Source organism: Carassius carassius, chromosome 24, assembly GCF_963082965.1.
Source record: "Carassius carassius chromosome 24, fCarCar2.1, whole genome shotgun sequence".
NCBI classification, from domain to species: Eukaryota; Metazoa; Chordata; class Actinopteri; order Cypriniformes; family Cyprinidae; genus Carassius; species Carassius carassius.
The window spans coordinates 9708161-9721165 of NC_081778.1; the positions used below are offsets into that span (position 1 = coordinate 9708161).

The 13005-nt window shown below is 45.6% G+C and overlaps 1 protein-coding gene across 3 annotated transcripts in view; it reads left to right on the forward strand.

Moving 5' to 3' along the window:
- Positions 1-874: 874 nt before the first annotated feature.
- The window catches only part of LOC132102775 (Golgi-associated kinase 1A-like), a 39823-nt gene continuing 27692 nt past the window's right edge, over positions 875-13005 (forward strand). For all 3 annotated transcript variants that reach the window (XM_059507408.1, XM_059507409.1, XM_059507410.1), the window contains exon 1: positions 875-1229. In XM_059507408.1, coding sequence (XP_059363391.1) covers positions 1149-1229 — 81 coding nt within the window. In that variant the 5' untranslated portion in view covers positions 875-1148. The remainder of the gene's footprint in view (positions 1230-13005) is intronic.

Below are 13005 nucleotides of genomic sequence, written 5' to 3' on the forward strand. Positions count from 1 at the left end.
TCCAGATCAGTTCAGTTTTCTTCCAATGGTGTCTGTGCAATCAAGTCAATAGCATTGCCAAATATTAAGTTTCCCCAAGGCAAAGGCAACAGTGGCAAGGAACCCAAACTCCACCAGTGACAGAAATGGAGAAAAAATAAATACAAAAATATTGTGAGAAATCAGACTCATCTACAAAAAAAATAGTTGCTCACAAATTCGGCATTATTACTACTGATATTATTACTATTCCCAACATTAGAGAAAAAAAGAAAGAAAAATTAAAAAGAAATGTAATAATGTACACTAGTAAAAACATTGTACTTTGCACTAGCCTGGTTCACATACTTCTGTAAATCAACAGTCTACCAGAAGAGGACAGTATAGTCCTTAAATGAGCTCTTTAGGTGCATTAAATCATTTGTAGACATGCTCTTTATGGATTGTGAAAGAAAAGGTAAAATATTGTTTGAATAATACAATTAATATAAACCATTTTCTTCGAACAGTGAAATAGTTTCGCAAAGCCCTACATTACTTCCTGTAATTCACCATTCTAACTATTATTGTTAGTACTCTGAAATCATCATTTATTTATGTGGGATCTTTTTCAAACAATGTTTCAGAATTTTTCATAATTTTGTACCCTTTTTTTAGATGACAGTGAGGCTAACACCAGGTTCCCACTAAAATGTTTTCACAACATTAACTGTAGCTGTAACTTCTTTGATTCAAATTAGTTACCATAGTCAATTTAATTGTCTTCTGAATAAGAATTTTGTTTATATGAAAATTAAATGAAGATCGCATAGAACATTTGTGGATCAGCAATACGCCGTAAACTCTAGAAGCGGCCAGCCCAGAACAATAAATCTCCTCTGTATGTTTTTCTTTTTCTTTTTTTTTAAGTCTCTTCTCATGTTACACAGCACATTCCTCTCCAAACCTCCACTCTGCTTTTCCTTCCACCATCCTCCTGCAATGTGTTGCTAGAGATCAGAGCTTTGTTCTGAGACTTTTGAAACTTTGCAATGGAAACTCAAGAATAAACCCAGGCAAAGTCACTAAACAATGTGATTTTGGATGCATCTCATGGACACACTGGTCCAGTTAAGATGAGAGTAACTTCAAGAACGTGCGTATACATGCAGGAATAAAAATGTGTTTGCATGGATGAGGAGTGCAGGAATGAAGATGCTGTGACTGGACAGACGAAACACATTAGACTTCTATCAGTGGTGTTTATAATGGTAAGTGTCCAATTGAGAACTTTTCATTATTACACTAGTTCAGAATGAGCTATATGTAATTCCATTTGCACATTCACTGCTTTCTTTTATATTGCACAGGTCATGTTTCATGGTTAATTATCAAATACCGAAAGCGTGAATGAATAACTTTTTTTAACTCACAATGCAAAGCCTCACAAAGATTGCTATTAAAATGTCTCTGAGTTCAGTGAAAAAGTATAGTCCCGAAACATATAAAAATAATTTGTTCCAGTGCTCTTTGCAGGACTTTGCACTAAAGCACATTGTGTGTATTAAGATTAGACTTCTCATGTATTTATATTCAGCAGGAAAGTCTTTGTTAATATTGCAAGAGCTGTACAACAACAGTGCCTAATGTTTTTTTCAGCATTGAGAATTCTTTGAATCATTCATCCCAGTTCCAGACTTCTCAGTAGACCCCGTTAAACTCCCTGACTCAGCAGACTCAAAGATCATTGCTTTCTGCCAGTGAGGGTTTGGTAGCAGCTACCAAGCATTGCATTGTCATTATTTGCAGAAAAGGACATGAAAAATGCATGTGGTCTTTATTTGCTGATCATTGAACTACTGAGATAAATCAAATGTTTTATGAAATTAAATTTCTTTTTTAAGTTATTTTTAATATGGGTCACAACTTTAGGCACTCATGCATTCTGGACTTAGTGGACACTCTCTGATGGTGGAAAATCCAGCCGTTTGGTATCGCAGAATAAACAATGATCAAGACCCCAATACAAAGCTTAAAATCTTACCTGATTATTATGTTATAATATGTTAAATTTACAAGACAGTCATCCTGGCAAGTGACACGCTGTTGTACCTCTAAAGGTACAGTTTTTGGACATTTTTATTACACTGCAAGTGAGACACAAGATGATACCAGTTGCATTTGTATAAAAGGGCAAGGCATCATTATGATACGAAAGACATGAAAGATGCACTTGACTCCAATACCTGGTTGAGCGGTCTATTATTCAGCATTGATACTGAAAACGGCCATAACAGACCTAAGAATGGCGTAACTGACCAGTCAGAACCAAGCTTTTCAGAGATCCGTGTAATAAAACAATGATACAAACAGAAATAATTCATGCATACTGGGGTATGTGAGACAAAATATGTCATGCCTGCTGGCACTGGTATCCAGATGTCAATGTAAAAACTGGAATTTAATCTGGAGTCCATCTGGAGGTATTTTAATAAGATTGCCAGGTGTTTTGCAAGTAAAAACAAATAATCATACCTCACAGGGAGATTCGGTTATTGTCTGCATGGCATTTTTACATTAAACTTATGCCAAAAAGCTGTGTGTTTTTCACTGTACTAGCTAATTCCTTTATTTTTAAACAACAGGAAACCCTGGGCACTTATAAGTTTGGCAAGAGCAAAAGGTTTTTTATTTTGGCAAACCTTGCAATGGTTTGTTGGCATGGAGATGCTGTTTAATTGCAGGTTGCAGCATTGTTGACACCAGGAAACTAAAAGCTCCTTCAATTGTACTACTGTGGTCCTTGTTATGTGGACAATACACTATTTGTAGTGCATTGTCTGGTTTATAAATGCCTACAACCTTCTGTCTCATTAATTTGTGTTCTCTAATCTTACCTATGTTTATGGGTGTGAAAACGTTTGTTTATGAAAATGTTTTGGAATGGCCAGATTTCTCTTCTCTTTTCAGTGCAAAGAACATTCAATGAAGAAAAAGCCTTTTTCCACATATTTTAAATGCTCATCAAATGTTGTAATTCTTTGAGGGTCTGGCTTGGATTTATTTATGTTTGTTGTTCTATTTGTGTCTTTAACAAAACTGTTCCCTTTCAGTCGGTCACTCTCGACGCCACGTCGGTGACCGACGAATATGGGATATCGCTTCGATAGACCAATCTACTTCGAGTGTAAACTAAACGAGCCAATGCACATTGGCATGCAATTATTGCATCCAGCTGCCGCTGATCACTGCGTAAGTATAAGAGGGCAGCAGGTGCAATGCATACCAGCTTTTCGCTTCGGAGCCGAGTGTTAGTATCGCTCTGCTCAACTGTGTCTGCTGTGAACTACGAGTTCAGCACGCTCTCGGAAGCTTCGTGTGTTGGCGAGACGGCGCTTCAGCGGCGGTCGTTCCTGTGTCGAGTGGATTGCACACTTCAGCCTCGTGTGGCACCTTTTACTGCCAGAAACCGGCCGGTGGGCTCCTCCTCCCTCACCACCCTCAATGGCGGTGCGGCGAAGGGGTATTCGGGAATCCCGTCGGTGGAGCGGGCGGTAGCGATGCAATTGTGTCCTAAGGCCGCCTCCTCCTGGCGTGGAGACCCGGTGCTTCCTTCCCGGGCCTGTAGGCACTCGTCTGGTCTGACCGGCAGTGCCTATACGGCTTGCGGGGAAGCTGCGTCCGCCTTACACGCCATGGCGTTACTGCAGGTGCACCAGGCTAAGGCACTGAAGGACCTGCACGAGGGTGGTCATGACCCGGAAGTTCTAAAGGAGCTCTGAACCCGCCACTGACCTCGCGCTCCGAGCGACGAAGGTCACCGCGAGTTCCCTGGGTCGTGCGATGTCCACATTAGTTGTCCAGGAGCGCCATCTCTGGCTGGGTCTGGCAGACATGAGGGACACCGACAAGGTCCGGTTTGTCAATGTCCCTGTGTCCCAGACCGGCCTCTTTGGCGACGCAGTCGAGAACTTGGCCCAGCAAGTCTCTGCTGCCCAGAAGCAGACTGAGGGGATCCGACACATCCTGCCCTGGCGGGCAGCTGCTGCCTCTACCCGCCCGCCGGCCGCAGTGCCCCAGCCTGCTCGTCGCCAAGGGCAGCCCCCTGCATCCGCCCCCGCTCACGCGCCGCATCTGCAGCAGCCTCCAAGTGGTGCCGTGGAGCTGGGCGCAGGCAGGCTGCCCCTCCCGTCCCGGCCCCCGTCAAACTTGGCGGTGAGCAGAAGAGAAAGAGGCCCCGGGACGGGTAACCCGGAGAGAGGTAGCTGCTTTCTGGGGGATGGTGAAGGCACCTCTCCCTCCCCTGGAGGAGGGCCAGGCGGAGAATCTGGAAATCTCGACAGGAGAGCAGTTTTCTTCCTCTCTGGGTCCCTGGAGGGCACGGAGAGTTGCGGACGGCCAAGCTCCGGACCTCACTCATCCTCCTCCTTCGCCAGATGGCAGCAGCGGGCAGTTCGAGAGCGTCAACAAAGGCCCTACTCACGCACCCTCTGCCAACCCGTGGAACCAGGTGAGCCCTGCACCCCACACTCGCACCACACTCCGGCCTGCTCACAAGCCGCCCGAGTTGGGTCCCTGTGTTCCACCTCGCTGCCCCACTGCGGGTACGGCTGTGGTTCCGCTGGTCCCGCTTGTACGGTTTTTAGGCGCCTGGTCAGCGCTACCCAGCCCGTCTCGCTGGCTTCTGCGAACCATCAGCCTCGGCTATGCGATTCAGATCGCCCGGCTCCCCCCCAAGCTCTGCGGTGTCCGCTCCACTACAGTGAAAGCGTCCGATGCCCCTGCCCCTGTCCTGCGGGAAGGGATCGCAGTCCTACTGGCGAAGGACGCGATAGAGCCGGTCCCTCCAGCCGATATGAGGATGGGGTTTTACAGCCCGTTCTTCATTGTACCCAAGAAAGGCGGTGGGTTACGACCGATCTTGGATCTGCGAGTTTTGAATCGGGCCCTCGATCGGCTACCATTTAAAATGTTGACACAGAAACGCATTTTCGGGTGCGTCCGTCCCCAAGATTGGTTTGCAGCGATCGACCTGAAGGACGTGTACTTTCATTTGTCCGTCCTTCCGCGCCACAGACCTTTTCTGCGGTTTGCGTTCGAAGGACTGGCATATCAGTACAAGGTCCTGCCCTGCAGGCTGTCCCGGTCTCCCCGTGTCTTTACGAAAGTCACGGAGGCAGTTCTCGTTCCTCTCAGAGAGCAGGGTGTTCGCATTCTCGACTACTTAGATGATTGGCTGATACTAGCACAGTATCGAGATCAGTTGTGCGAGCACAGCGATGTGGTGCTCCGGCACCTGAGCCTGTTGGGCCTTCAGGTCAGCTCGGAAAAGAGCAAACTCCCGTGGAGGATCTCTTTTCTCGATATGGAGTTGGATTCGGTCGAACAGACAGCACGCCTCACAGAGGAACGTGCGCGGTCGGTGCTAGCCTGCTTGAATACGTTCAAGAGCAGGACAGCGGTCCCACTGAAACTCTTTCAGAGGCTCCTGGGGCATATGGCGGCCGTGGCGGCACTTACACCGCTCAGCCTATTACATATGAGATCGCTCCAGCACTGGCTTTATGGCCGAGTCCTGAGGTGGGTGTGGAAGCGCGGCACTCACCGGGTCCAAGTTACACCGGCCTGTCGCCAAACCCTCACTCCGTGGTCAGATCTTGCATTTCTCCGGGCAGGGGTGCCCCTAGAGCAGATCTCCAGGCATGCTGTGGTTTACACGGATGCCTCCACCACCGACTGGGGGGCCACGTACAATGGGCATGCAGTCTCAGGGGTTTGGACGGGCCCGCAGCTGCAGTGGCACATCAATTGCCTAGAGTTGCTAGCAGTACACCTTGCCTTGAACCGTCTCAAAGGTCTCTTGTGAGGCAAGCATGTGCTGGTCCGAACGGACAACACTGCGACCATTGCGTACATCAACCGACAAGGTGGTCTGCTCTTCCGTCGCATGTCGCAACTCGCTCGCCACCTCCTCCTTTGGAGTCAGAAGGTTCTGAGGTCACTTCGTGCCGTTCACATTCCAGGCCTGCTCAGTCATACAGCCGACGAGCTGTCTCGAGCAATGCTCCCGGGAGAATGGCGACTCCATCCCCTGATGGTCCAGCTGATTTGGAGATGGTTCGGAGCCGCTCAGGTAGACCTGTTTGCTTCTCCAGAGACCTCTCACTGCCAGTTGTTCTACTCCCTGACCGAGGGAACTCCCGGCACGGATGCTCTGGCACACAGCTGGCCTCGGGACCTACGCAAGTAGGCGTTTCCCCCAGTGAGCCTTCTCGCACAGACACTGTGCAGAGTCCGGGAGGACAAGGAGCAAGTCTTGCTAGTAGCGCCGTATTGGCCCATGTGGACCTGGTTCCCCTAACTAGTGCTCCTTGCGACAGCCCCTCCTTGGCCAATTCCTCTGACGAAGGATCTACTGACTCAGAGACGGGGCACCATCTGGCACCCGCGTCCAGACCTCTGGAAACTCCATGTCTGGTCCCTGGACGGGACGCGGAGGTTCTAGGTGACCTACCCCAAGAGGTAGTGAACACCATCACTTCGGCGAGAGCACCGTCTACGAGACACGCTTACGCCTTGAAGTGGAACCTGTTCGTTGAGTGGTGTTCTTCTCGTCGAGAAGACCCCCGAAGATGCCCGATTGTGGTCGTGCTATCCTTTCTGCAGCAAGGGTTGGAGCGAAGGCTGTCTCCCTCCACCCTCAAAGTCCAGGTTGCCGCTATTGCTGCGTACCATGACCCCGTGAATGGGAAGTCTCTGGGTAAGCATGACCTCATCGTCAGGTTCCTTAGAGGGGCCAGGAGGTTAAATCCTTCCCGCCCCCCCTGTATACCCTCTTGGGACCTGTCTCTAGTGCTTAAATCACTACAGCAGGGCCCTTTCGAGCCTTTGCATTCAGTTGAGCTAAAGTTTCTTTCATTGAAAACTCTGCTCCTGCTTGCACTGGCCTCCATCAAGAGGGTAGGGGACCTGCATGCATTTTCGGTCGACGATTCGTGCCTACAGTTTGGGCCGGCTGACTCCCAGGTAATCCTGAGGCCCCGGCCTGGCTACGTGCCCAAGGTTCCCACTACACCCTTCAAAGACCAAGTGGTGAACCTGCAAGCGCTGCCCCTGGAGGAGGCAGACACAGCCCTGGCTTTGCTTTGTCCCGTCCGAGCATTAAGGTGCTACGTAGACCGGACACAAAGCTTCAGGACCTCAGACCAGCTCTTTGTCTGTTACGGAGGCCGGCAGAAGAGGAGTGCCCTCTCTAAGCAGAGGATGGCCCACTGGATTGTGGATGCCATAACCCTGGCTTATCAGGCTCAGGATGTGCCCTGCCCGTTCAGGTTGCGAGCTCACTCAACTAGAAGTGTTGCATCCTCCTGGGCGCTGGCTCGTGGTGCCTCGCTGACAGATATTTGTAGAGCTGCGGGCTGGGCGACCCCTAACACGTTCGCTAGGTTCTATAGCCTTCGTGTAGAGCCGGTATCCTCCTGTGTTCTCACCTCAAACGGGTAGTGGCACTGACAGGCCCCGGTTAGTGTCGGCTTGCTTAAACCGCTCCAGAGTGTCCGTATTGTAGACCCTGTTGAGATCCTCCATCACCCTAAGCAGCTGGACGCAGCGGAACGTCCGGCGCCAGACCTTCATGATGAATCTGTGAGAACCATGGAAGGGTGGGTTCCATATTGAGACCTAAGCGGTACTCATATGTGTATAGTCCACAGTATAGCCTTAGAGCCCGTGTTTCCCCGGCAGACTTCTGCCTTCCCAAGAGGGTTCTAATCACCTCAAATTTCTCCGTATACTCCTAAACGGATGCTATATGTGTATTTGCCTCCGAGACCTCCTTCAGGAAGGATGGGGCTTCCGCAGCGTCCCGGCTCCAAGCGGACCGGGTACGTTTTCCCAGTGTTATCCAGTGTTTTCTCTACTTCCTGTTGGCCTTCTGTAGCAAATTGTAGCTCCGTGTAGCTGTTTTATTTTATTTTTTTCTCTAGAATCTTTATCTTACTATCACTCTCTGTTTTTTAAAGTGGTAAAATATAACTTAATTCACACCATATTTCTGATATTATCGATCAATCTTATCAGATTAACTTTGATCGTTCACTTTTATTTTATTTACATGAGTGCAGTACACCTGCAAAGCGTTAGCACTCGTTAGCTTGTCATTAGCGTTTTCATTCGAACCTATCGCTGTCTTCTTTTCTCCTCTCCCTCGCTCCAGTTTTTCACAAGTTCATCAAACAACCGCAGTAAGAATTTTCATCAAGCACGGTGAGTAATGGCTTCTCCTATCATTGTTTCTTGCACCTCTTGCCACATGTACAGTTTATCTATCTCTGTCGCTGATGAGGGATTCACATGTGATAAATGCAGGGAAATAGTTAGGCTGACAGAGAAGATTTCAGAATTAGAGACACGCATCCAAACTTTAATTGAGGACAGTAAGAATGTTAGGGCTCTAGATACGGCTTTGGATGCGTCTAGCTCAGGGATTCCTGTACATTGTTCGGTTCCGGAAACAGAGCCCCAGCAGCAGGGCAACTGGGTGATGGTGAGGCAGCGTAGTCGTGGGTCAAAACACCGCTCTTCTGTTCCGATCAAAACATTAAACAGGTTCTCCCCACTCAGTGATGCACCCACTGAGAAACCTGATGAAAGTGCTCTAGTTATTGGTGATTCTATTGTACGGAACGTGAATATAGAGACACCAGCCACCATAGTCAAATGTTTACCGGGAGCCAGAGCGCCTGACATCTTGGCAAATTTAAAAGTGCTGGCTAATGCTAAACGTAAATACAGTAAGATTGTTATTCATGCCGGCGCTAATGATGTTCGACTTCGCCAGTCGGAGATCACTAAAAATAACATTAAAGAGGTGTGTGAACTTGCAAGCACGATGTCAGACACTGTAATATGCTCTGGTCCCCTCCCTGCTTACCGTGGTGATGAGATGCATAGCAGATTGTCATCACTCAATGGCTGGATGTCTAAGTGGTGCCCACAGAATAACATAGGTTTCATAGACAATTGGACGAGCTTTTGGGGCAGACCTGACCTGTTGAAAAGAGATGGTCTTCATCCCTCCTGGGGTGGCGCCACTCTTCTCTCTAGAAATATGGCAAATAGTCTTAGTGTTTATACTTGACTAACTGGGGCCCAGGTCAGGAAGCAGACAGACTGGCTAAACCGACCGTCTGCTAGCTGCCTCCCGTCACAGAGGTCAGTTAATTCTCAGCACATAGAGACTTTTTCACCTAGATATCACACTATAGAGACTGTGTCTGTTCCCCGAACTAGAAAATACAAAAAACGTCCAAACCAAGTTAAGATTAACAATTTAATTGAGGTTCAACAAATAAAAAACAGAAGCAATATGGATAAACAAATGATAAAGCTTGGCTTATTGAATATCAGATCCCTTTCTACGAAAACACTTTTTGTAAATAATATGATCACTGATCATAATATAGATGTACTCTGTTTGACAGAAACCTGGCTAAAACCTGATGATTACATTATTTTAAATGAGTCCACCCCCCAAGATTACTGTTATAAACATGAGCCACGTCTAAAAGGCAAAGGTGGAGGTCTTGCTTCAATTTATAACAACGTTTTCAGGATTTCTCAGAGGGCAGGCTTCAAGTATAACTCATTTGAAGTAATGGTACTTCATATAACATTATCCAAAGAAACAAATGTTAATGATAAATCCCCTGTTATGTTTGTACTGGCTACTGTATACAGGCCACCAGGGCACCATACAGACTTTATTAAAGAGTTTGGTGATTTTACATCCGAGTTAGTTCTGGCTGCAGATAAAGTTTTAATAGTTGGTGATTTTAATATCCATGTTGATAATGAAAACACACATGATGCATTGGGATCAGCATTTATAGACATTCTGAACTCTATTGGTGTGAGACAACACGTTTCAGGACCTACTCATTGTCGAAATCATACTCTAGATTTAATACTGTCACATGGAATTGATGTTGATGGTGTTGAAATTATTCAGCCAAGTGATGATATCTCAGATCATTATTTAGTTCTTTGCAAAATTCATATAGCCAAAATTGTAAATTCTACTTCTTGTTACAAGTATGGAAGAACCATCACTTCTACCACAAAAGACTGCTTTTTAAGTTATCTTCCTGATGTATCCAAATTCCTTAGCATATCCAAAACCTCAGAACAACTTGATGATGTAACAGAAACTATGGACTCTCTCTTTTCTAGCACTTTAAATAAAGTTGCTCCTTTACGCTTAAGGAAGGTTAAGGAAAACAGTTTGACACCATGGTATAATGAGCATACTCGCACCCTAAAGAGAGCAGCCCGAAAAATAGAGCGCAGCTGGAGGAAAACAAAACTAGAGGTATTTCGTATTGCTTGGCGGGAAAGTAACATATCCTACAGAAAAGCATTAAAAACTGCTAGATCCGATTACTTTTCTTCTCTTTTAGAAGAAAACAAACATAACCCCAGGTATTTGTTCAATACAGTGGCTAAATTAACGAAAAATAAAGCCTCAACAAGTGTTGACATTTCCCAACACCACAGCAGTAATGACTTTATGAACTACTTTACTTCTAAAATCAATACTATTAGAGATAAAATTGCAACCATTCAGCCGTCAGCTACAGTATCACATCAGACAGTGCACTATAGATCCCCTGAGGAACAGTTCCACTCATTCTCTACTATAGGAGAGGAAGAATTGTATAAACTTGTTAAATCATCTAAACCAACAACATGTATGTTAGACCCTATACCATCTAAGCTCCTGAAAGAGGTGCTTCCAGAGGTCATAGATCCTCTTCTGACTATTATTAATTCCTCATTGTCATTAGGACATGTCCCCAAAACCTTCAAACTGGCTGTTATTAAGCCTCTCATCAAAAAACCACAACTTGACCCCAAAGAACTAGTTAATTATAGACCAATCTCAAATCTCCCTTTTCTGTCCAAGATACTAGAAAAGGTGGTATCCACACAATTATATTCCTTCTTAGAGAAAAATGGTATATGTGAGGATTTCCAGTCAGGATTTAGACTGTATCATAGTACTGAGACTGCTCTTCTTAGAGTTACAAATGATCTGCTCTTATCATCTGATCGTGGGTGTATCTCTCTATTAGTTTTATTGGATCTTAGTGCTGCGTTTGACACAATTGACCACAACATTCTTTTGCATAGACTTGAATACTTTGTTGGCATCAGTGGAAGTGCATTAGCATGGTTTAAATCGTACTTATATGTCCGCCATCAGTTCGTAGCAGTGAATGAAGATGTATCCTATCGATCACAAGTGCAGTATGGAGTACCTCAAGGCTCAGTACTAGGGCCGCTACTCTTCACGCTTTATATGTTACCCTTGGGAGATATCATCAGGAAACATGGTGTTAGCTTTCACTGTTATGCTGATGATACTCAGCTCTATATTTCTTCGCAGCCCGGTGAAACACACCAATTTGAAAAACTAATGGATTGCATAGTCGATATAAAAAACTGGATGACGAGTAATTTCTTACTGCTAAATTCTGAAAAAACAGAGGTGTTAATTATAGGACCTAAAAACTCTGCTTGTAATAACCTGGAACACTGTCTAAGACTTGATGGTTGCTCTGTCAATTCTTCATCATCAGTTAGGAACCTAGGTGTGCTACTTGATCGCAATCTTTCCTTAGAAAGCCACGTTTCTAGCATTTGTAAAACTGCATTTTTCCATCTCAAAAATATATCTAAATTACGGCCTATGCTCTCAATGTCAAATGCAGAAATGTTAATCCATGCATTTATGACCTCAAGGTTAGATTATTGTAATGCTTTATTGGGTGGTTGTTCTGCACGCTTAGTAAACAAACTACAGCTAGTCCAAAATGCAGCAGCAAGAGTTCTTACTAGAACCAGGAAGTATGACCATATTAGCCCGGTCCTGTCAACACAGCACTGGCTCCCTATCAAGCATCGCATAGATTTTAAAATATTGCTTATTACTTATAAAGCCCTGAATGGTTTAGCACCTAAGTATTTGAATGAGCTCCTTTTACATTATAATCCTCTACGTCCGCTACGTTCTCAAAACTCGGGCAATTTGATAATACCTAGAATATCAAAATCAACTGCAGGCGGCAGATCCTTTTCCTATTTGGCGCCCAAACTCTGGAATAACCTACCTAACATTGTTCGGGAGGCAGACACACTCTTGCAGTTTAAATCTAGATTAAAGACCCATCTCTTTAACCTGGCATACACATAACATACTAATATGCTTTTATTATCCAAATCCGTTAAAGGATTTTTAGGCTGCATTAATTAGGTAAACCGGAACCGGAAACACTTCCCATAACAACCTATGTACTTGCTACATCATTAGAAGAATGGCATCTACGCTAATATTTGTCTGTTTCTCTCTTGTTCCGAGGTCACCGTGGCCACCAGATCCAGTCTGTGTCCAGATCAGAGGGTCACTGCAGTCACCCGGATCCAGTACGTATCCAGACCAGATGGTGGATCAGCACCTAGAAAGGACCTCTACATCCCTGAAAGACAGCGGAGACCAGGACAACTAGAGCCCCAGATACAGATCCCCTGTAAAGACCTTGTCTCAGAGGAGCACCAGGACAAGACCACAGGAAACAGATGATTCTTCTGCACAATCTGACTTTGCTGCAGCCTGGAATTGAACTACTGGTTTCGTCTGGTCAGAGGAGAACTGGCCCCCCAACTGAGCCTGGTTTCTCCCAAGGTTTTTTTCTCCATTCTGTCACCGATGGAGTTTCGGTTCCTTGCCGCTGTCGCCTCTGGCTTGCTTAGTTGGGGACACTTCATCTACAGCGATATCGTTGACTTGATTGCAAATAAATGCACAGACACTATTTAACTGAACAGAGATGACATAACTGAATCCAATGATGAACTGCCTTTAACTCTCATTTTTGCATTATTGACACTGTTTTCCTAATGAATGTTGTTCAGTTGCTTTGACGCAATGTATTTTGTTTAAAGCGCTATATAAATAAAGGTGACATTGACATTGACATTGACATTGTT